Source organism: Poromitra crassiceps, assembly GCF_964638095.1.
Source record: "Poromitra crassiceps genome assembly, chromosome: 4".
Taxonomy (NCBI): domain Eukaryota; kingdom Metazoa; phylum Chordata; class Actinopteri; order Beryciformes; family Melamphaidae; genus Poromitra; species Poromitra crassiceps.
The window spans coordinates 73076908-73102427 of NC_139626.1; the positions used below are offsets into that span (position 1 = coordinate 73076908).

At 42.9% G+C, this 25520-nt stretch overlaps 2 protein-coding genes across 3 annotated transcripts in view; both read right to left on the bottom strand.

Moving 5' to 3' along the window:
• Window positions 1-13414, bottom strand: part of psen2 (presenilin 2) — a 46261-nt gene extending 32847 nt beyond the window's left edge. The window contains exons 1-6 of one of the 2 annotated variants that reach the window (XM_083635349.1): window positions 13379-13414; window positions 6589-6764; window positions 4917-5101; window positions 4328-4469; window positions 2869-2936; window positions 56-276 (exon numbers count right to left, since the gene is read on the bottom strand). In XM_083635349.1, the coding sequence (XP_083491475.1) occupies window positions 56-276; window positions 2869-2936; window positions 4328-4469; window positions 4917-5101; window positions 6589-6744 (772 nt within the window). In that variant the 5' untranslated portion in view covers window positions 6745-6764; window positions 13379-13414. Of the gene's footprint in view, window positions 1-55; window positions 277-2868; window positions 2937-4327; window positions 4470-4916; window positions 5102-6588; window positions 6765-12793; window positions 12902-13378 lie in introns of those variants that run through there. The other variant, XM_083635350.1, reaches the window with a different exon arrangement.
• A 3544-nt stretch (window positions 13415-16958) lies between these two features.
• dpy30 (dpy-30 histone methyltransferase complex regulatory subunit) overlaps window positions 16959-25520 on the bottom strand; it is a 38207-nt gene continuing 29645 nt past the window's right edge. The window contains exons 4-5 of the mRNA XM_083635351.1: window positions 24096-24229; window positions 16959-17106 (exon numbers count right to left, since the gene is read on the bottom strand). Coding sequence (XP_083491477.1) covers window positions 17034-17106; window positions 24096-24229 — 207 coding nt within the window. The 3' untranslated portion in view covers window positions 16959-17033. The remainder of the gene's footprint in view (window positions 17107-24095; window positions 24230-25520) is intronic.

Below are 25520 nucleotides of genomic sequence, written 5' to 3' on the forward strand. Positions count from 1 at the left end.
ACCTTCATGTATTGACTGTGATTGACTCTGGTAAAGACAGGTGAGGTTAGATTACCGTAGATGGAGATGGCGCCCAGGATGACCCAGGCAGACCACTCGGGCAGGTATTTGATGAAGACGAGGGCCATGAGGGCGGAGATGGAGATGAGGTAGGCCTGCTGCAGGGGCAGAGGGCCTTTCCAATGGATGCAGATCATGCCCACCGCCCCGAAGTTCCAGATCATCATGCCCACCGTGGGATAGTCCATGGCCACGTTGTAGGTCTTGAACACCTCACTGTGGACGGACGCACAGGTTAGAGAGCACGTCAACACAATCTATGCATATGGACTTTAATATTGTGCACTTTAAATTTGAGCAAAATTATTATCACGCCTATCCACTAGGGGTGGCAAGATGCATCGATCTGCATCGATTCAATGACCAATCAAAGATGTGGAGTTTGTGCCTTTTATAGTTGTACTGATTTTTTTGTGTTCTTTTAAATGTTATGTCTGGTTTTTTTCTATGGACCTTGTGTCTGATAATAAAAGTTGAATGATTGATTGATTGATTGATTGATTAGCAGACTCAGAGCAAGGCTAAACCGAAAGTTGCCCAGCAGAGTGAGCAGACTAGCAGAGTCAGATGTCTCTGATGAGCTGCTCTGGGCGGGGGAGGGGAGGGGGACGATTCCACAGACTCTGGCGGTAACTGACTCAGGTGACTCAAGTGACTCGAAAACCTGACTCTCTTTAGTGAGTGACTTAGTGAGTTAGTAAAAGGAGTCGGACCTCCCATCACTAGTTACTGTACATCAAGGCTATGTCGCTCAGATATTGGCTCATAATAAGTGTCAGCAGTGGTGTAGTCTACCTTTTTTCAGAGGGTATACTGTGACTCTGACACCCCCCCCCCCCCCCCCCCCCCACGGGGGGGGGCGTGGTTTCGGCCGGAAGTGGGCAGAGATTCAACCCATTTTTTGTTGTTGTTCCTCCCCAAATTTACAGAATAGCTTCAGCTATCAGCTTCATCTTGCTTCTTCGGTCGCTATTCTGTCTCCTGAAAATTTGTTTGCCGACGGGGAGAAAGCCCCACGTGATAGCCACCCGTCAATCTCTCTCTCTCTCTCTCTCTCTCTGCTCAACGCTGTAACACCATTTTATTTTGAAATTCAGTTGACTTTGCCATTTCCCACGGATATTGTCGCGTTTTTCTTTCCTGGCTTGACAGAAAAAGTCTACCTTCACGCGCCTAGTCGGCTTGAAAATAGAACTCACGTAAAAATCGGCGCAGCTCAGGCGAGGCGTGGGTACACGCCACCGAAGGTTCACGTTGAGGCGCCCTGTGTACACAGCCTCATTGACTAAAAAGGACGCCTATTTAAAAGCGTGGGTAAAGGCAAGGCTTGGGTGCTGTGTGTGAACGTAGGGTAACACACAGAGCGCACAGGGTGAATTTTATGAATGGAAATTGAAAATGATACGTATCATAGCGCATTTCCCAGTGCGCATATGCAAATCTGAGTCATTTCGCAGTGTGTATACTGCGTATACCTGCGTAGCACGTAGACAACACCACTGAGTGTCAGTAAATCCAGAGAAGTTGAATAAGGGTGCGTTTTCCTTTTAGTAGGCTATATTTAGGCAATGATTTCTGCTGTATTTAGGTAACAGTCTGCGTCCTCTGCTAATAGACTGAATGGTAAATGGACTGCATTTATATAGCGCTTTTATCCAAATCGCTTTACAATGTGCCTACATTCACCCATTCACACACCGAAGGCGGCCAGCTGCCACGCAGGGTGCTGGCACAGCCATCGGGAGCAATTTGGGGTTCAGTGTCTTGCCCAAGGACACTTTGACATGCGGACTGGAGGAGCCGGGTATCGAACCACCAACCTTCCAATTAGTGGACGACCTGCTCCTCCTGAGCCACAGCCGCCCCAGCTCTGCTCTTGTGCAACCCACACTAGACACCGAGGCTGTTGTGTGTCTGCCAGACTTGTGTGGTTCTGAGTAAAAAGGTGAAGCCGGTTTAATGGTGGGCCTCCTTTATGGTAATATTACCGTAATAATTACCGGATCTCTGTAAAAATAGCTTATGCGTCTCTCTCTGTCTGTCTTAAGGTGACCAGATTTGTGAAATGGAAATCTGGGACATTTCCAGTTCGGCAATCAATATACATCATTAAAATATCCAATGTTTTTTATCTATGAAATAAAAAAGGTGCGCAATTCGGGTTTCATGTATTTTGACTATGGTAACTGTTGTAGGCCTACTGTAATGAACTGTGGCTGATATCCCTTCGACCGATATCCCTTCAAAATACCACATTAAAACACAAAAACCTTGAGCAACACCATAAAAAATTATGTGATTTGGTATCACAGTCATGCCCAATTTATGCCATTCCAGTATGCAGATACTGTATATTCAAATAGTCATATTTACGGTGACTTGCCCAGCTGGTCCCTCCCCATGCACAAACAAGCACATAAGCACCCCATATGGATGGTAGCACCACAATATAACAACTGTCGATATTATGAGCTGAGCTTGTTCATTTGTTTTGTTCATATTGTTATTGTTAACTATTTTCCTACTATGTTTTAGATTCTATTTTCCTACAGTTTTAAGCTTGTAGTATTTTACCTGCCCAGGGACTACGGGTGGAAAATAGCATTTCTGCTATAAACTGGTATGACACATCTCTCCCTATTTTATAGGGTTAATGTTCTTGTAGAGACTGTCCCTGTTTTAAAAATAAAGCAATTCAAAATTCAAATTCTTTCTCAGTCTCTGTCAGTCTGTCTCACTCTCTCGCTCACTCACACACACACACACACACACACACACACACACACACACACACACACACACACTCACCCCAGGTACATGAAGCTGAACCAGAAGAGCAACATGAGGGACGAGAGGATGAGCCACCCGTGGATGAACTGGAACACAGCAACACAGTATTAATGCTTACCTGGCTACACAGGGTGCATGGGTTAGTCACATGGTCTTACCTGTCAACACAACATGGGTTAGTACATGCTTACCGCCAACACAGCATGGGTTAGTCACATGGTCTTACACAAGAAAAAAAACATTTGAGAACAGTACCCAGCTGCGTCGTATTCAGCAGAAAGTGCATAGATTTAGTTTAAAGTGCTATAGGTTAAACAATGATAGTAGCGGTACTTGTAGAGTAAACTAACCTTGTAGCAGCAGTACCGTACTTGTAGAGTAAACTAACCTTGTAGCAGCAGTACTTGCAGAGTAAACTAACCTTGTAGCAGCAGTACTTGTAGAGTAACCTAACCTTGTAGCAGCAGTACTTGCAGAGTAAACTAACCTTGTAGCAGCAGTACTTGCAGAGTAAACTAACCTTGTAGCAGCAGTACTTGCAGAGTAAACTAACCTTGTAGCAGCTGTACTTGTAGAGTAAACTAACCTTGTAGCAGCAGTACTTGCAGAGTAAACTAACCTTGTAGCAGCAGTACTTGTAAAGTAAACTAACCTTGTAGCAGCAGTACTTGCAGAGTAAACTAACCTTGTAGCAGCAGTACTTGCAGAGTAAACTAACCTTGTAGCAGCAGTACTTGTAAAGTAAACTAACCTTGTAGCAGCAGTACTTGCAGAGTAAACTAACCTTGTAGCAGCAGTACTTGTAGAGTAAACTAACCTTGTAGCAGCAGTACTTGCAGAGTAAACTAACCTTGTAGCAGCAGTACTTGTAGAGTAAACTAACCTTGTAGCAGCAGTACTTGCAGAGTAAACTAACCTTGTAGCAGCTGTACTTGTAAAGTAAACTAACCTTGTAGCAGCAGTACTTGCAGAGTAAACTAACCTTGTAGCAGCAGTACTTGTAGAGTAAACTAACCTTGTAGCAGCAGTACTTGCAGAGTAAACTAACCTTGTAGCAGCAGTACTTGCAGAGTAAACTAACCTTGTAGCAGCAGTACTTGCAGAGTAAACTAACCTTGTAGCAGCAGTACTTGCAGAGTAAACTAACCTTGTAGCAGCAGTACTTGTAAAGTAAACTAACCTTGTAGCAGCGGTACTTGCAGAGTAAACTAACCTTGTAGCAGCGGTACTTGTAGAGTAAACTAACCTTGTAGCAGCAGTACTTATAGAGTAAACTAACCTTGTAGCAGCAGTACTTGCAGAGTAAACTAACCTTGTAGCAGCAGTACTTGTAGAGTAAACTAACCTTGTAGCAGCAGTACTTGTAGAGTAAACTAACCTTGTAGCAGCTGTACTTGCAGAGTAAACTAACCTTGTAGCAGCAGTACTTGCAGAGTAAACTAACCTTGTAGCAGCAGTACTTGCAGAGTAAACTAACCTTGTAGCAGCGGTACTTGTAGAGGACGACCAGGAGGATTGTCATGACCACGATGACGCTGATCATGATGATGGTGTTGAGGACGGAGTTGAGGAGGCGGCGCCCAACAGACGGGGTGTCCTCTGAAAAGGGCGTGTAGATCCTAAAGAGACGCCACGCCCACATAAACATTAACCACATAAACCATTACTCACACACAAGTTGTGGTCTCATCAGAGCCAGCCTTCTTCTGTACTAAGATTGTCTGATTGCAGTGTCTTCATTATTTATTATTATTTTATTCTTGACAGGCGGACAAATGCTTCTCTATGATAGTAGTCTGCTATAGGCAGAAGTTCTGAGGGTTTTCTTTTATTTTTATCAAATTACTGGGGCCAAAGTGCCACCTGTTACTGCCAACCAGGAGCCCAAACCTTGCATTCCAGGTTGTGGTCTTTGATTGACAGGTGATAGAAGCGTGGTTGGCACAGGGAAATTACGGTCGGGCCTTTGTGGATACAGAGAAAGTTGATTGACAGAAATCGGTTCAGATTTGTGGATTGCAGAGGAGTACTAAGCTCCTCTGCATGGGAAGAGAAATGCGACCTACAGCTGCTGGCCGTTCTTCTCGGTGTAGAAGCTGATGGACTTGATGGTGGCGACCACCACCACCATGCAGAGTGTGACGGGGATGAACAGCATGATGACGTGCTTAGCTCCGTACTTCAGAGTCAGCTCCTCATCGTCCATGTCCGCCTCCTGCTCTACACTGCTGCTGTCCACGGCCCCAACATGCTGCATGGACACAAAGTGATGTTATTCTCATAGTGATGCTATTCTCATATAGCCCTGCTGCATGGATACAAAGTGATGCTATTCTCATATAGCCCTGCTGCATGGATACAAAGTGATGTTATTCTCATATAGCCCTGCTGCATGGACACAAAGTCATGTTATTCTCATATAGCCATGCTGCATGGATACAAAGTGATGTTATTCTCATATAGCCATGCTGCATGGACACAAAGTCATGTTATTCTCATATAGCCATGCTGCATGGATACAAAGTCATGTTATTCTCATATAGCCATGCTGCATGGATACAAAGTGATGCTATTCTCATATAGCCATGCTGCATGGACACAAAGTGATGTTATTCTCATATAGCCATGCTGCATGGACACAAAGTCATGTTATTCTCATATAGCCATGCTGCATGGATACAAAGTGATGTTATTCTCATATAGCCATGCTGCATGGACACAAAGTGATGTTATTCTCATATAGCCATGCTGCATGGACACAAAGTCATGTTATTCTCATATAGCCATGCTGCATGGATACAAAGTGATGTTATTCTCATATAGCCATGCTGCATGGACACAAAGTGATGTTATTCTCATATAGCCATGCTGCATGGACACAAAGTCATGTTATTCTCATATAGCCATGCTGCATGGACACAAAGTGATGTTATTCTCATATAGCCATGCTGCATGGACACAAAGTGATGTTATTCTCATATAGCCATGCTGCATGGACACAAAGTCATGTTATTCTCATATAGCCTTGCTGCATGGACGATAGCTGAGTAGCATCAGCATGTGCTTTTATCACAGCTAAATCATCAATGCTAACTATTTACCATCAATGTTAGCGGAGGTTTAGCTAACATATTAGCATCAATGCTAGCGGAGATTTAGCTCTGTTAAAACCACATTTCCAGAGATGGCAGTGGCAAGAGAATACACACAGGCTTAGATAAGGGTCTTACCTACATGTGTATGAGGGAGGATTGTGTTCACAACATGTACAACTAACGTTACTTGCTGGTCTGTCTAACCAGAGATGTGCACTCAGACAGCCAAGATAGAGGGAGCGCTTGTAATATACTGTACACCAGCACAGCTGAAACTGTCACGAGCGGGTGGAGTTGAAGGTGTTACCGGTGGGCATGTTATGTAATCGGTGTATGCCTCACCACCGTGTAACACCGGATATCGCTGCAAGCCTACTGTATCAACGAAAAAACGTGAAATGACTTGTTTTCCGTTTTTTATGTATATAATAAATATAAATATATTATATCAATATATAATTTAATAAATATATAATTTAATAAATATATATTTATATAAATATATATATAAATATAATACAATATTTAATAAACGTTTTTTGTTTCCTCATTTTGAAAATGCAAAACGGATGGCGCCAAGTACACAGACCAAGGAGCCCTCTTTGACTACACATTGGAGGAGTACATTGAGGAGTTAAGTCACCTTGGCCCTTTTGGACTGGGAGCGTGTGGGCGGGGCTTGGTCCACTGCGGGCGGGGCTTGGTCCGGCATATAGGACGGCACGAGCGGATTTTCTGATGGGACCAACGCCGTCCTCTCATCGTATGAGTCGTCTTCGCTGTCTGAGGTGGTCACCATGGTTACACTGTTCACAAAACCTGCAAGGCAAGGGGGAGTCACATTCCTTATTCATACGTTATTAACAGCATCAGGGATTAACGGAATACACACCTAGTTGAGCAGCACTGCTCTCCCCAGCGGGCGCAGAGCTGTTTTACCGCGGAGCATGTGTAGGTGGCTTAACATTCCTCTCAAGACCTGTAGATCCAGCTAATAGGGCTGGCACGGATCAGAAAACCCACGGATCGGATCGCGTGACGGATTTTGAGCCACAGATCACGGATTTTTCGGATCAGCAAAAAAAAAAAAAAATCTCAGATTTTTTCTCTCAAAATTTGATTTTAGATTCGATTTTTAAATACTATTATACTTCTCTAACCATTTGTTAGTGACACAATTTATGCTTTTACTCTGAAGGCAGAACAACCCAACTTCCTGTTTCAGCGTGGCGCTGCTATGCATAACTTCCTGGCTGTTACTTGCTAACTGCAGTCACTTGACACGGGTGGTACAGACCGGGTGAGTCTGGAAAGCTACTCTGTGGCCCCACGTGTTTTGTTCTTATGTGTCCTAAAGCAACATTTCACCGTCTGGTGATAATGTGTTCGTGAAAAGTGTGCGCATGTGTGTGTTGTGGCTCTCGTTATCTTGTGCAGCCTGCAACATGCTGCTCGCATTCCTGTGCTTTTTCAGCGGGGAGAAGGGTTGAGGAAGCTCACTTGTGCTTGCCATGATGATGCCTGTCTGTGTCTGGCTGCGCTGCAGGCGTTCTCATACACTAACGTTAAACGTTAAATGAAACGAAAGGGGGAGGGGGGGGGGTCCGCGAACCATGGATGTTCCGAACCGCGTTCCGGACCGCGGGGGCTGATCCGTACGGGTCACGGATTATCCGTGATCCGTGCCAGCCCTACCAGCTAAGGTCCTTTAATCTCTCACCTTATCGCCACATGTAGAAGTGTTGAATCTCATGCCAACATATTGATCAAATTCCATACTCATTTACCCTTTTTAACAATGTCTCACTTCATCTGGGTGGTGGCCCGATTACTTTCCCTTCATGGAAGAATAATGGCATTAATATTCTCCTCACCTACGACTTAGAGAGAGATTTATCAGACTTACAGAGAGATGTATCAGACTTAGAGAGATTTATCAGATGCACACAAAAGCCTACCTGCTGAGAGACTGACAGACCTGCTGAGAGACTGACAGAGAGGGAATCCTCAGAGCACGACTCACCACAGATGCAGACGCACGCTAACATAAACGCGTGTCGGCACGGAGGCGGAGCATTCCTCCTGGTGCCCCTGTTGCAGTAATGGATCATATGGTCTACTTTTTTACACTTACTTCTTTCACTTATGCCTTTCCCCTTTTTATTGCTGAGACGGCCGTAACATCAAATGTATTATAATATTCCTATGGAGTTATGGATTTATTGGGATATAGGCTATTTAGCACTGTAGGCCAGAGGTTCTCAAATGCTTTTCAGCCAAGGACCCCTTACAAGATAAAAAGTATACCGAGCGGGGAGCCCCTCATTCTGATTTGTGATTTTGGGCTAAGCTTAACTGTTTCCACGGTAACGTGCTTGACTTTTAAATTGATAGGTTTGTTACATTAGAATGTAATCCACGAACCATTTTAGATTTAAAGCATAATTTTTTTCCGTTGAACTATGAAGCTTTTGCAACAACAACAAAAGTTTAAATTTTTATTTTCATGAAAACTTTTCACGGACCCCCTTGCAAAGTGCCACGGACCCCTGGGGGTCCCTGGACCCCCATTTGAGAACCAATGCTGTAGGGTAGGCTATAAATGCAGAGGAATATTATAACTATTTTGAAAAAAAATCCATAATCGAAATTCGGGAAAATTAACGATCAATTATCGATTATCGGTAATAATAATAATTATGTATATATATATATGGTATATATATATATATATATATATATACATACATACATACTATGTATGTATGTACATACATACATACATACACACATATATACATACATATATATACGTCTGTTCAGATGTGCGTTTACTGCAGGGCTTGAATCCCCAATCCATGGATAAAGACTTAACACGTTCACTGCCAATGACGTATTAACACATTGACTGCCAGCCGTTTTTTTTTTGCTGTAGGTAGCTTTTGCCAAGCCGTTTTTTGAGGATTCTGGCTCATTTTACAAGAGCCGAGGATTCTTTTCTGCTTGGAGTTTGTCAACACAAAGTTCACAAAAGTACTAATAGAATGTGTGCTTTCTCTGTCTAAAAGAGTTAGTTTGTAGAGTTAGTAGTTATGTAGATATTAGCCGTTGAGTACAGCATGGTTTTAGCGTCTGAGAGTGAAAGCTGAGATAATCGCAGTTTTGTGAAATTCAATCAAACAGGCAGAACAGTCACTTTAACCATTTATTTTTGGCATCAGTGAGAGATCAGACATCCAAACAATATAGTTCCGAACGCCCTCTCCTTCAACTCCTCCCTCCGTGGGCGTGTCTAGTGGCTTTCAGCCTGCGTTTGTCACAAGCGAGTGCTCTGCTGCTGCTGCTGCTGCTGCGAGTTTGAGCAGCCTCCCTCCCTGGCAGCGAGTTTGAGCAGCCTCCCTCCCTGGCAGCGAGTGTGGATAGGTCTCACTCGTCTCTTGGGTTTGAGAGCCCCGATGAAGCCCCGTGCGACTCTAGGCTTTATGCTGCCCACCCAGTCCATTTCTGGAACCCCCCACCGCAGCAGCGCGAAAGCGTCCCCGCCTACAGTATGAGAATGAGGCTCGTTCGTTTCTGACTGTAAAATCGCCAAGCATTTCCTTGAGAATGGAGGAAGCAGCCGCGGGAGGCGGCTGCTTTTGGTTGACTTTCTCTCTGTCGGGAGAGGACCGTCGCCACCTAGCTGGTCGGTAAGATAGATTATACACATTCAATACTTCCAATATCTCCATAGGAGACGCGGGGGGCATTGATCCACGTAGCACCGTCAAAAAAAAAAAAATGATTTTTTTTTTTTTGACCGTGGGATGTGCATCTAACCCTTTTACATCTCTTATATAATTATTGGAGCCACCGAACGTTTACAACCCATTCCACCGACCCACTAAGTGGCGACAGTGCTCTCCTGACTACAGGAAGGCAAGCAAAAAGCAGCCATTCTCATGAAAATGGATGGGGGAAAACGCTTTCGTTTTCGCGCTGATTGCTGGCGATGCGGGATTGCAAATTTGCATAATAGATTACAGGTGGAACACACTTTGAAACACGCAGCATAAATATGACCAGAATCGCAAAAGCTTCTCTCAACCAAAACTCCAAGAAGCGAGCGAGTCCATCCAGACTTCCTCAAACAGCGGCCGCGCAGACAGGCAGCAGCAGCAGCAAAGCAGTGAGACTGGTGACAAGCTTGTGACGGCCGCTGCAGCCAAGAAGAACGCCCACGGAGGGAGGAGTTGGAAGCAACTCTCCCTCTCGCTCTCTCCCTCTCTCTCTCTCTCTCTCTCTCTCTCTCTCTCTCTCCCTCTCCCCCTCTCACTAGGATTAAACCTAGTGCGTCTCCCTCCCGAGAGGGAGGGAGAGAGAGAGAGAGGGAGGGAGAGCGAGAGGGAGGGAGAGAGAGAGAGAGAGAGGGAGGGAGAGCGAGAGGGAGGGAGAGAGAGAGAGAGAGAGCGAGAGGGGGAGGGAGAGAGAGAGAGAGAGAGCCAAAAATGAATGGTTAAAGTGACTGTTCTATCGAATTTCACAAAAAGCCGTTTATCTCTGAATAATTTTTCTGACGCTGAAACCATGCTGTATTCAACTGCTAATGCTTACATAACTACTAACTCTACAAACGAACTCTTTTAGACAGAGAAAGCACACATTCTATTAGTTCTTTTGAGATATTGTGTGTTCACAAAATCTTAGCAGAAAAGAATCCTCGGGTCTTGAAAGATGAGCCAGAATCCTCAAAAAAACCCTCTGGCAGAAGCTAACTACAGTAAAAAAAAAACGTCTTAAAAAAAAAGCTCCTAGAAAAGTACCATGACACTCTGTATTTCACATCACAGAACAGAAGGGCAGATGTGCTCAGTTTTAAAGATAATACCAGCAAAATCCTTAGAGAGCATCATGCTAATGTTGAGTTTGGAGATGAGAAGACTCAGATGATCAAGACTGCACTAAAGTTGATTTGCAATGACATCGCCACTATTGATCTAGATCCAAAGTCATGCCCCACTGCACACAGTATGACTGATATCTCTAGTCAGCTGGCACTTGTTCCTGAGAGCATTCAGGTGTTCTTGAGACCAATAGTGAAGACAAATGAAAGAGTAGCCATTTGGGGGCAGAACTTTATAAGGTCAGGGGTATTGCCATACCAGATGGGGCTTGCCATACAACTGGATCATAGATTTGGGTCAAAGTGGATGCTCAACAAGTTACACAGGTTGGGGTACACCGAGTCTTACGCAGAGACACAAAGTTACAAATATTGCTTCCTCAATGACTGGAATGGAGTTGGCATCTCTGATGCTTCTGGCGCTCTTGGTACCATTGTTGAAGAAACTGACGATCAGATAGATGATGAGGCTGAGGTTGACATTGAACTTGAGGATCTCTCAGTTACGATAGCTGGTGAAAGAGAAATGCAGAGTGATGATCAGGTTGTCTCCATGGAGGTTGGGGATACAAGCTCAGTCTGTGCAGTCACTCAGTTTGTTGGAGACAATATAGATTTAAACATTGTTTCTATTTACGGGAACACTCCCTTTCATTCAATGGGTTTGATTAGTCACCTCTCTGGTGCCACCTTTGGCAGATGATCAGAACAGGTGTCAACAGGGTGAAGTTGAAAGCACTCGACAAGGCTAAGATCCTGAAAGCAGCTGAAGTGAAGATTCTTCCATTCACCAACAGGAAACTGACAGGGATTAACACCATCACGTTTCTTCCCATCGCTGAGCTCTCTTCCTCCGTGACACAAGACAAACCAGAAACCTCTCTCCGGGAGACACACTCTGGACAGCAGGGTGGCTGATCAAAGCCCAAGATCCAGAATTCCAGCACTCCAACTGGAATGGCTGGATGAAGAGAATCCATGCAGATGATGCCAAGCGGAGCACACAGGTTGACTTCCTCCCAGTCATCAAGGTGACCCTAATGACCTCGGGATTCTCTTCACCACTCTCAAAGAGTGCATGTGGCTCTCCAGGGACACAGTCACCATAGTGACCTTCGTTCTCCCCATCTGGCTCAAGGCAGTATTTTTCTAACAAGCATTTGAGCGAGATATTGAAATAAATAAAGGTACTTTTTAATTTACATGTAAAAGTGGGCGTGGCCGTTTTTCCACCAAGGAGTGGTTTTGGTGCAAAACAAATGCTTGCAATTGATTCAGAATCATGAAAAACCCCTAGTTTGACCCCTCACAAGCTACTTAAGGCAGAATTAAACATTTTACATTTTTCACGTATAAGGTTCCGGGTACCCCAACTTTCAGCAGCTGTCACAGGTTTTCCTCCAGGAGTTGAATTTAAATCTTTTTATATGTGTTATTAGACACCTTTACAAAGACATTGGTGAAGAAATTTCTTGGTAAGGAATTTATTCCCAGATTTTCACAATATTACCTGACTATTTCTAGGTTTTCGGTTGTGAGCTGGGATGAAGCTGCGTGCGATTCTGGGCTTTCTGCTGGTGTTTCAAAGTGTGTTGCACGCAGAGTCTATTTTTGGAATCCCCCACCGTTGTGCGCCAGCGCGAAAGCGTTTTCGCCAAACCATTTTCATGAGAATGGCTTCCTCACGCTTTTTCCTGGTGTTTTTGCTCGGCTTCCTCTAGTCTGGAGAGCACTGTCGCCACTTAGTGGGTTGGTAAAATAGGTTATACACATGCAATAGCTCCCATATTTTTATAGGAGATGTAAAAGGATTTGATCCACGTCCCACCGTCAATTTTTTTTTTTTTTTTAGACGAGTTAACTCGTCCACGGCAGTCAACCGTTGTTGTTTTTTTGACGAGTTAACTCGTCGACGGCAGTGAACATGTTAACTTAGAGCCTCATAAAACAAATAACAGTGACTCACATATTAAGGTGGTGGTGACTTGTGTCCACTCATAAACAACAAAGTGAAGTTAACTCCAGGGTCCAGCCTACTGATTCTTGTTCAGGGGTGAGACGTAAATGCACGTAACCAGGCTCGGATGTGCTGTTCAAGTGGTGGATCATTGGGGTCATGGGCCATGGGTGTGGCTCACACTGATAACAACACCTGGGTAACTGGACCTAGCCACAGTGATAACAACACCTGGCTAACTGGACCTGGCCACAGTGATAACAACACCTGGCTAACTGGACCTAGCCACAGTGATGACAACAACACCTGGCTAACTGGACCTAGCCACAGTGATGACAACAAAACAGGGAGATAACAGACAGACGTTAAAGTACAAGGCACGAGTTTAAGTGGAGAAACAACCTAGCTAGCTAGTTAGCTTTACTGATTTGACATGAAGCAGTGAGCTCGAGCTGCTGAGGCTGTCACTAATCAAATAAAGGAGGAAGAGACATCACTAATGTTACAGCGTTCGAATTTTGCATTGGGACCAGACTTTGGAAGCATTTTCCAATCAAAGGTGAAACGACAGACGATGGACATAGTAGGACTTACCCTGTTGCTTGACAGTAACCCGGAAGTCCCCATGAAGTCAGCTCACCCGCGCATCACGTGATCACTATGGTGACGTCACCCGCGAGCTCGTGTTCCCCTTGTGATCGCCGCGGTTTGTGTGTGTGTTCGCGTGCGTGCGTGCGCGTCAGAGCATGCAAAACCAGAGCTATTTAGATAGAAGAGTCCCGACATCTCCATTCTCTCCAATGGACCATTTTTTTTACTCTCAAGAGTTCCAGGAAGTAAGATTCTAGATTAAGCAGCACTGTCGAGTTAATAATAATAATAATAATAATACATTTTATTTATATAGCGCTTTTCAAGACACTCAAAGTCGCTTTACAGCTAAGATTAGTAACATTATTACTAGTTTGAAAAGTAATAAAGGCACACTTCAATATTATACAATACATATACATTTGTTGTTATATGTACAGGAATTACCAGCAAGACAAACACACCACAACGCAAAAAGGGTGCATAGCAACCATAGGGTTTTTCCCCCCTTGAATCAAATTGTACATTAGGGATGTCACAATACCAGAATTTCTGCTTCGATACCGATACCTAGGAAAATATCGATACTCGATACCATTTTCGATACCACACGGGCGGATGCGACAAGACATTAAGAAACGAAGACAGATGGACGGACAGATGCACACTTCTCCATAATCTAGGCCTGATAAAACTAATTAAAAACTTTGACCTGACACAGCAGATTACACCTGTTCTAGTCATCAGCCTATCATAACACAGCAGATCACACCTGCTCTAGTCATCAGCCTATAACACAGCAGATCACACCTCCTCTAGTCATCAGCCTATCAGAACACAGCAGATTACACCTGCTCTAGTCATCAGCCTATCAGAACACTTTGAGCTTGTTGAAGCAACAGATACCCACCAATGACAGGGAGGGAGAAATCAGTAGTATGTTTGATTTTTCATTAAGAGAAAGTACTGCTGATATTGATACTGTTGCAAATGAGTATTGTATCAGTTTAACATTTTTAGTATTGATACTTATCGATACCTGTTGCAAATGAGTATTGTATCAGTTTCAAATTTTTAGTATTGACTTTTTCGATACTATCGATACTTTTGACAACCCTATTGTACATTCAGCTTTATTTTAGAAGTAGCGCGAGACCCATTCCTGGCTGTTCATTAGTCTCGCATTTTCGTCCTCCGCTGACGCCACTCTCTCTCTAGAGGACACTATAGCAAAAAGGACTAATCAGCATGACGTCACTGCCTGCCACCGATACACTGCCATCAAAAAATGCGTAACCCTGCGGCAGTTAACTAGTATGAGTTGTGCGAAACAAACGTTAATATCTCAGTATACATCACATCGCTTATATTTTTGACATTCTTCTGAGTGAGAGCAGAATTAGCTCAAGAGTTTGATGTAGCCTATATGCATGTTGTGTTAAAGTTGTGTGAACTGTCTCCGTTTTTAAATTGTAAACACGGTCAACCGGCTAGAGTCAGACGCTCAAACTAGGAGCACAAGAGTCTGATGTATAATATATGTTTAGTTAAATTTGTGTGAACTGTCGCAGTTTTAAAAATGTAAAAAGTATAGCCGGGGCTAGAGTGAGACTCACAGCTGGCTCCATAGGGTCTCATTACCGTACACAGTGACACAGTTTGTTTACCAAAACGCTGCTCGGCTGATCCCTCGTATAGTGTGTAAAATATAGCCTAAAAGAAAACTAAAGTGGAGAAAAGTTGGTCTATACAAGGGATCAGCAGCCGATCAGCATTTTGGTAAACAAACCGCATCACTGGATGGAAACTGGTAACCAATGGGACCCTATATGGAGCCAGCGTTGAGTGTCTTACTCTAGCGGCTGTGCGGTTTACAAAATTAACTTAATTTAATACATTTTAAAACTGTGACAACAGTTCACACAACTTTAACATGACATGCATACATCAGATGCTTGAGCTACTTCTGCTCTCACTCAGAATGTCAAATATAAGCGATGTAATGTAGCCTATTGAGATATTAACGTTTGTTTGGCACAACTCATACTAGTTAACTGCTGCGGGGTTCCAGATTTCTGGGTGGTTGTGATGTCACGCTGATCCCTCATAAGCTACAGGTAGGCTATAAGATCTGCCCCAACTTTGGCTGCTTTTTTTTTTCTTTCTATAGGCCATTTAATTTTTCAAAAAATGTCAGGTTATAAGAACAGGAATAAACAAACATAAACATGAACAGTCTCAAACACAGGAAAAGAAGAAAAGAAAGGAAGAAGAAAAAAAACATACATGTGTTACATTACAAAATTGTACTACCAGTCGCACGAGCTACGCGTGTGCCCGCAAAAAAGAAATGTTGTACATAGGATTCAAAGCAAGAGGTCCAACAACAGCCGGGTGAGTCACCCATCATCCCTAGCTTCATCAAGGTGGGTCAGGAATGGGTCCCAAATAGCCGAAAATCTCTTTTAAGTGAATTAGTCCTCAAGAACCTGTCCTGAGTCTCTCCATCCGTACCAGTGAGGCCATGTCCATCAACCACAGCTGAAAAGAGGGTGATGAGGGACTTCCGTTCTCTCTGGCGACGATCGTCCCCTGCGTGAAAGACTGCTGCACAGCCGTGGGGAGGAGCAGAGAGGACTCCGAGCAGCTGAAGATGGCGAGCTCCGCCTCCGGCCGGAGGGTTATTTGTAGGCCTTATATACCAGTCAAATATTTTGGCCCAGAATCCGGACAGTGAGTGGCAGAACCAAAAAGCACGAGACAGTGTGCCCTTTCAGACCCGACACCTGTCACAGTGGTGAGATAGAAGGATAAATATTGTGCAACCTATGCTTGGAGTAATGAACTTTAAATTTAATCATCCGGTATCTGCTGTTAATTGAACAGAGTTCGACCAGAGACAAACTCCTGTCCCATATAATGTCAGATAGATCAACACCGAGTTCCTCCTGCCATGACTCTCTAATGACTCTTTTTCACACAGCTTTGCACGTAAGATGACACAATGTGAGTCCCTTTCCTTTACAGACTGTGGCTACATGTTTGTACAAATAAAGGGTGGTCTCCATTAGAAGCTCGTTGCCATTTTTGGCTTTCATCATTTCCAAGGTAAGCTCCATGCATATTCCCATCAAACGAATGCTTTGCTGTAACGTTACTGTGCGATACTCACGTGAAGTTGTAAGACTGTTTTCCCTTTGGCGAATGATAATCCTGAATCCGCATTGCTTCATTGTTGCCATCTGTTGGATTTGGCCATGGTTAGGCATCACGGTGCCTGGGGGAGATCTGCGCTCTACTGAGTGCACTTTTCTACTTGGTTATGTGTTGTATAAAGTGAATGCAGCTATGTAGCACTGTTGACCAGGACAAATTTCCCCTCAGGGACATTAAAGTCTATCTCATGTAAAGTAATGTAATTAGACCTTCAATATGGTGAACAGTGCAGTTTGTCAGTCAGTAAAGAAAACACTGCAGTAGGAATCCAACCAGCAACCCAGCAATCTGTCCCTTGCTCCACATCCAATCATCAATAAGCTTCAGATTAGACCAACTATTCCTCTTCAACATCTTTATTGTGGTTAAAAAAAAAGACAAAGAAAAGCTACAAGTTTATCAGCACACACATTTGACTGGGGTTTCTACTGGGACAGCTGGTCTAGCTCCGCTCTTCAAACTGCCCTTTGTTCTTCAGGAGGAACGCCGCCAGGTACTCGATCGGGTTGGGAGGTCTGCAACACAACAAATCAATAAACCATCAATATACAGGGATCACAATCAATTAGTGATGTCACTAATGAAATACCGGATAGTATCAAGGCCGGATCTACCATATGGGCAACCTGGGCAGGTGCCCTCAGTATGAAGGGGCCTTCACCAAAAAAAAAAAATATATATATATATATATATATATATATATATATATATATATATATATATATATATATATATATATATATAAATATATATACTTTTTTTTTTTTTTATTGGTCGGGCTCATGTCGGGCTCCACAGAACTATGACACAAATCTAAGACCAATCAGGACAAATAAAAAATTGTTTCCAAGAAGATTAAGTCTCATGATTGAGTGTCATTGGATGCCTCTGGGCAAGTGGTGCGGGAAGTGGGGGTGCTTGTGGTGCTGCAGCACCCTCTGCTGTTTTGTATTGGAATTGTAATATCAATTAAAACAATTATATATATATGATTAAACTGTGTTTTATATGCTTTATACTGCAATATTTAGGGCTTAGTTGAAGAGCAAAGCAAAGTTGGTGGAGATGTTATTTTTGATGTTTGGTTTATAATAATAAGATAATAAAATATAATACTAAATAAGTTCAGTGTTTCTGCCTGTGTTGCTGTCGTAGTGTAAAATGACCTAAAAGGAGAGCAGGTGGTGACATGAAAGTGAGTGAGAAAAGGAGAAAATACTGAATAATGACATCATAACAGATAACAGAACCTAATGTTAATTTAAAATGAGATATTCCTCTAAACATGGCTAAAAAACATCCAAACGTCCACAAAAAAAATACGCCGGAAAAGGACAGTCCCTTCCTTGCAGCACTCCCTACTTAAAAACAGTTCCAGTGTCCCTGGTGGTGACCGGTCAGAAATTCATTTTTCCATAGACATTTTGTAAAATGCTTACAAAATTGATTTGCTTGGTCAAACAAAGCGATTCAGTTATATTTAGAATCAACATTTGACTTGGACAAGAAAATAGTTTTTTATCTTGTTTTCCCCCTTCTTGTGTCCGAGTGTAATGTTCGGGGGGGATGTGTAGGGGGGCCCCTGGGAGCTTCAGTGGCCAGGCCCACCTGGGGGTGTTAATCTGGCCTTGGGTAGTATCACGATATCGCAGAGAAATCTATATATTTTTTTATGAATGTGCAATGTTAATTGCTGTAATGTACAATTATAATGTAGGCATGGGCCGGTATGGGACTTTGATGGTATGATAACCTTAGGCAAAAATACTATGGTTTCACAGCATCTCAGGCACCTCTAAAATGTGTTATTGTAAAATATCGGCTTTAAATGGTAAAATGGACTGCATTTATATAGTGCTTTTATCAAAATGAATGAAAAAAGGAGCATCCACACACTCAAATGCAGACTGGCTGCAGCCTGCTTGCATGATATGTCCCCACAGTCTCACAGCAGAGAGCATTCTGCAGACTGGCTGTAGCCTGCTTGATGATATGCCCCCACAGTCTCACAGCAGAGAGCATTCTGCAGACTGGCTGCAGCCTGCTTGCATGATATGCCCCCACATAACAGTCTCACAGCAGAGGATAACCTTGAGAGCATAGTTGAATCGCATTGAGAACGTAGAGATTGCAGCTCCTAATTTTATATACTTGGCGACATTCAATTGTGTTCAAATTTGACTGGTGGTTAATAACACATTTTCCTGTGGTGTGACAAACTCATTCAGAACACATTTATGCAGTGGCGGCCGGCCACTAGAGGGCGCCAGGGCACCGCCCCACCTACTGTGTATCCACAAGAAGAAGAAGAGGGAAATACAACGTTATATATATATATTTTTTTTAATGAGCGAGGTGAATATTAGATAGTGAGTACCGTAAATTCCGGACTATAAGGCGCACCGGAGTATAAGCCGCAGCAGCAAAATTGCCTGTTTGTTACATATATAAGCCGCACCGGACTATAAGCCGCGGGTGTTTTAATGTTTTTTTTTTTTTGTGTTTAAATGTTTAACACATTGAGTGCCAAGGACGTCTGTGGACGTCCTAAAAAAAAGTAACGAGGAGTGCCAAGGACGTCTGTGGACGTCCTAAAATCATAATTCATATTATTCCATAATTCTGCTGTTTAAGGTCGTACCTAGCCAGTGAGCATGAATCCCTTCAAGGGATCACACACCACACGCCACCACATCAGAAAACACCAGCCAGAGTCAGTGAATGTGCTCGAAATTAGAGTGCAAAAGGTATTCATAAAAGGGACTATATCTTGGAAAGTAAAAAAAAACGACAGAAAACCCTTGAAAGTGCACTTTTTTGAGAGGCTGTCATTTCATAATGGAGCTGTCTAGAAACAAAATTTCTTCTTTGGAAGAAGCAGGAGTGTTCAATGTTTCATTAAAGTCCAGCCCCGTTAATATAGCCATAATAGAAAAAATTCTATAGCTGTTTTCAACTGAATGGAAGTGAATCTGGCACAGGCTCCAGACAATTTTACTGAAGCGCTGTGGCACTCAATGTGTTAATTACCATATGTAAGGGTTCGTGCACAGAGGGGATTGTCGGGAAAGAGATGGCTGTTTGAGGAAGCTCCCATTTATTAACATTTCAACAAAACAACATAACACAACACCACCTGTGTTTTTTTTTTACAGTGCACACAGTGTCCGCAGTGTGGTGAAAAGAGGGCAAGAGAGGAAATTAAAACAGAAGTGGATTTATAGTTAGAAAGAGTGCTAAAGAAGAGAGAATTCCGTTTTTTATTTTATTTTTTGCTGAAAAAATCCATAGATAAGCCGCACCGTTATATAAGCCGCAGGGGCCAAAAAACGGGGGAAAAGCCGCGGCTTATAGTCCGGAATTTACGGTATATAATCTGCAATAAATATGTAGATTCATAATTATCTACATGTGTACTGTTTTTGGGTCAATATTTTCTTGCACCGAATTCCCACGGACGCCGTCCGAGGACTTCCGGTTTACTTCCGGTTTCCACCTGTGCAGATCATTAGAGTATCAGGATCTGTGTAGTTGCACATGCGCTGTTCACTCTCAAAAACAAAGGGATTTGGTAGGGCTCTGGGCGCACGCATCTAGCGACCGGGTGGAGGTGGGGTCAGGTAGAGTGAGTGTCGTGACGTAGGCTAGGCTACGTAGATGGGTAGCGATGGAGTATATATAAACACTAGTAGCAGTCCCACGCCGACGGCTTTGTTGTCTCCCTGCAGCACGCGCGCGAAGCAAAGAAGTTTGTTTTCAACTGCCATCAAACACAAAAGACGTTTTGCAAGAATGGAGAAAGAAAATTCTGTGAAGTCACTCAAAGCGACGCCGTTTGAGAGACGGACTTTAACAGGAGAAGCATCGAGTGAAAGAGCTTGGACCAGATCACCCTGAGCTCGCCATTAAACAACAGGCTACAGACAGAGGAAGAAAATACACTCGGGTCTTTTCAGACATTTCTAGTAGCTAGTAACGTCCGTTACTACTTGCTTGATTTAGGGCTGGAGTGGACGATAATTCAATAGCCTATTATTTGTTGTCTTTCAGTGGAATCATCGTGATGATATGAAGCTATTTTAATAGTGACATTTCTGCCGTCTAAATTGACGATGACAAGCAAATGTTACTTAAAAACTGATCAAATGAGGTATGGCAGGAATATTATTTGAAAATATAAGGTTTGTTTGACATCACCATTCAGTTCAATGAGATGAACACTGATTTTGCATACGTGAAACATATGATATTGATATTGAGAAGAATCCTTATGATTATCATATTGATTTCAACCCCATCGTCCAGGCCTATATATAGCCCTCCCTGGACAACAATGCACAAGCCGCTACTGCATTTATGTTTGGGTTCCAGGGACTTTAAACTATGATAGATTTTTTTTGCATGCTTATTTGTGAAGTACAGCAGGAATGAGTCCGGAAGTAGCACTTTGGTTCATAAGAAGAAAAGTGAATGGGGTTTTAGAATGGGGATTTAGGTTAAATGCATGAAATAAGGTTTGTGGTTAACACACTTTTATGGGAGTGGTAATTTGTTTTCAGCACTTTCCCACTTTTGAAGTGTAAATGTGTTTTTTAAGCGCGATTTTCAGAAAATGTTTAAAAAGTCATCAAAGTGGTCCTCATTGTTAAGCTTATCCTGCCGAACACAAATTACCACTCCCATAAACTTTTGTTAACCACAGACCTTATTTCATGTATTTACTTGAAATCCCCATACTAAAATCCCATAGGCTTTTCCCCCTAAGAACCAACATGGCAGCAATTTCTAGTTAAGCCCACAAAAATATGCCATCCCTGCGGTACTCTATACCAGGGGTTTTCAAAGTGTGGCAGACTGGGCCCTTGGGGGCTTGGTCTCAATATGATGCCAGAGTTTACATGGTCTTATGCTGTTATTTGCTAGCACTTCTTTGGGGAACATTGTCGGGACCAAACAATGGAAATCCAGACGATAAATAATCCGGGTGATACTTTCTCAGTTTTCTGCTCGCACCAGACGCTGTCTCCTCTCTCACTGTAGGTACTAAATAACGTTTAATTTTGCTCCACCACAGCACGCATAGCTGAAGTTTAGCTACCAAAGTTGTTTTCCGCTTTTTCTTCTTCTTCTGGTGTTTTATGGTGGTTAGCAAACAGCTTTTGGTGCATTACTGCCACCTTCTGAGTGTGGATCGGAATGGACTTCTAATATGTCTTTTTCCTCCCTCTTCTTTTGTTTTTTCCATTGCATCGCGCCTCCCCTGAAGCTCTCTTGCACCCCCCAGGGGAGGCGTGCCTCACACTTTGAAAATCGCTGCTCTATACTAACATTTATGGGATAAACCATGTTACCCCCAGTAGCCATGTTGCAAAGCATTAGACATATTCAGTGATGTAATTATGTGGCTCTCTATTCAGCTAATAAAGACAAAAATGTCTAATCTTAACACGTTCACTGCCATTGACGAGTTGATACGTCAAAAAAATCCAACGGTTGACTGCCAATGACGAGTTGATACGTGAAAAAAAAAAAAAAAAAAATTGACGGTGGGACGTTGATCTAACCCTTTTACATCTCTTATATAAATATTGGAGCCACCGAACGTGTACAACCCATTCCACCGACCCACTAAGTGGCGACAGTGCTCTCCAGACTAGAGGAAGCCAAGCAAAAAGCAGTGTGAGGAAGCCATTCTCATGAAAATGGATTGGCGAAAACGCTTTCGCTTTCGCGCTTGGGAGCTGGCGGTGGGGGATTGCAAATTTGCATAATAGATTATGGGTGCAACACACTTTGAAACACCTTTGAAACACCAGCAGAAAGGAATCGCAAGCAGCTTCATTCCAGCTGAGCTCACAACCGAAAACGAACGAGCCTCATTCTCATACTGTAGGCGAAAACGCTTTTGCGCTGGTGCACACGGGCGCACAACGGTGGGGGGGTCCAAAAATAGACTGGGTGCAAAACACACTTTGAAACACGCAGCATAAAGCCTAGAATCGCACAAAGCTTCATCAAAGCTCTCAACCGAAAACCCAAGAAACGAGCAGCCCCATCCAGACTCGCCGACGAGGGGGCCGCCAGGGAGGGAGGCTGCTCAAACTCGCAGCAGCAGCAGCAGCAGCAGAAGAAACTCGCTTGTGACAAACGCTGCTGAAAGCCACCAGAGACACGCCCACGGAGGGAGGAGTTTGAAGGAGAGGGGGTTCAGAACTATATTGTTTAGATGTCTGATGTCTCACTGCTGCCAAAAATAAATGGTTAAAGTGACTGTTCTGCCTGTTTGATTGAATTTCACAAAACTGCGATTATCTCAGCTTTCAGTCTCAGACGCTGAAACCATGCTGTACTCAACGGCTAATATCTACATAACTACTAACTCTACAAACTAGAGATGGGCCGATACCGATACTGGTATCGGTACTTGGCTCCGATACCGTACTCAAGTACTCGTATCGGTATCGGTAAAAAAAAAAAAAAAATTTTTTTTTTTTTTTTTTTTTACAGTGCACCTGAACGCAACATGCAAGATACCGGCTGAATAAGTGTCCAAATGTTCATGTCATTTGTGTACTGTACTGCCACGGTGCCACCACCTCTTGCACTTAAGAACTCTGGTTAATGTATTCCCCCCAAAAGTCTACAGACCCCCCCCCAGCCTATAAATCCATCTTATCTGAAGAACATAAGGGGGAAATTCCCTCCTAGTTTGCAAAATGAATTTAGGCCCTGACTGTAATACAGAAGTTGAATTTGAAGTTCTGCATTAATACATTTGTCATTTTTTGTCTTATATTTACCTTTGTGTGTTATTGCAATATAAAACTACATAATTGAGAATCGATTCTCGATTCTGGAATCGAGAATCGTTGGAATCGAGAATCGATTCTGGAATCGGATCGTGACCCCAGGAATCGGAATCGGATCGGATCGTGGCTTAGCCGGATCGGAGCACCCCTATTATTTTCATTGTGGTAATTGAACATTACAGTAGCATTAAAAGTACAAGGCATGACAATGAAACGAAATTGGGGGAAAAAAGGGGGTAAAATAAGTGGTTACTCAACAAAAACAAAAAGTACTCGTATCGGTACTCTGTATCGGCGAGTACCCAAAATTAAGTACTCGTACTCGTACTCGGTCTGAAAAAAATGGTATCGGCCCATCTCTACTACAAACTAACTCTTTTAGACAGAGAAAGCACACATTCTATTAGTTCTTTTGAGATATTTTGTGTTCACAAAATCTTAGCAGAAAAGAATCCTCGGCTCTTGAAAGATGAGCCAGAATCCTCAAAAAAAACCTCTGGCAGAAGCTACCTACAGTAAAAAAAAAACGGCTGGCAGTGAATGTGTTAAAGAAGTCCCCCATTAAAAATGAACAAGTTACTCTTTACAAATACATTGCACACTGTAAATAGATGATTCTACTGTAAATAGATTATATTCTACTGTGACAAATGATATTCTAGAGTAAATAGAGTATATTCTAGAGTAATAGCTACCTCTCCTTGGCGAGCACGGACAGGCCCTGCAGCAGGATGGGCACCACCGTCTGGTCCAGATACGCCCGAGTCGGCAGAACCTGCAGGTCCACCTTCTGCTTCACTTTGTCCGCTTTCTCGTTGTCCACTATCCTCTACATAGAGAACATAGAACACATTAGAGATGTCCCGATACCACTTTTTTGCTGACCGAGTACGAGTACTGACATCTGGGTACTTGCCGATACCGAATACCGATACTGAGTATTTGATTAGGGGTCCACAACGTGTTTTTGTTACGCCTTATGGTTAATTAAAAGATAACCTTTCAAGATTATGGGTTTTAGTCATTTTCTTTAGTATATATTATCTGCAGAAGTACCTAGTTTTTGCAAGACCACACACATTTTGCATAATGGATATCACCTATACTTGATAGTCTCTTCTCTTGATGCCTTATGAAACAAAAGTTTCCCATTAAATAAAGAAGTATGCTATGAATCAACCATTTAAACCAGTGGTCCCCAACCACCGGGCCGCGGACTGGTACCGGGCCGCAACGCATTTGGTACCGGGCCGCGAGCCCGGTCCAAAAAATAATAATATCAATCAATCAATCAATCAACTTTTATTATCAGACACAAGGTCCATAGAAAAACACATACATGAACAACACTTAAGAAAAATAAAACACACAAGATCTATAGAATGCACCTATACCAATAGGACCACATTCGTGAGTTGTATCTCACAGCACTAAAAACAGGGTTGGTTAGCAGTACTATGACGGAATTCCGGGTAGTGCTGCACGATTAATCGAATCGCAATCGCAATCGCGATGTCAGCACGTGCGATTACATAACCGCAAAAGTGTGCGATTATTTTATTTTTTTCACGTCTTTTTGAGTGCGTGTGTGTGTGTGTGTGTGTGTGTGTGAGAGAGCCTCCTCTAAACTAACGTTACACGCGACGCAGCAAACACACGTTTCTCTGCCATCACACTGGGCATCAATACTAGCGGGAGACTTCTCCCATGGACTCCCGCAAATAAGTAATGTTATGTGCAGCAAGGTTACTTATCTACCGAGAGGGCGAGAGAGAACATCCATGATTGCTAACAGCAAGCTATGCTAATAATAACTAGCTAGCCGTTCGTTCAGAAACGCATGTAAACAGCCGTGTGATCAGTGAGAAGTAGGGGTGTCACGATACACTCAGTTCACGATACGATACGTATCACGATACTGGGTTCACGATAACGATACGATACGATACGATTTTAACAATATTTTTTTAAACTTGAATAATGACAATATATGACTGGAAAAGTAGTATTTTATTTGAAATGCACAAATACAAAACATGCTGTTGTGGGAAATTGTTATTACAATAACAACTAGAAAAAACATGAGATTGGAGATAAGGCTTATCTTGAAATAGAATGAG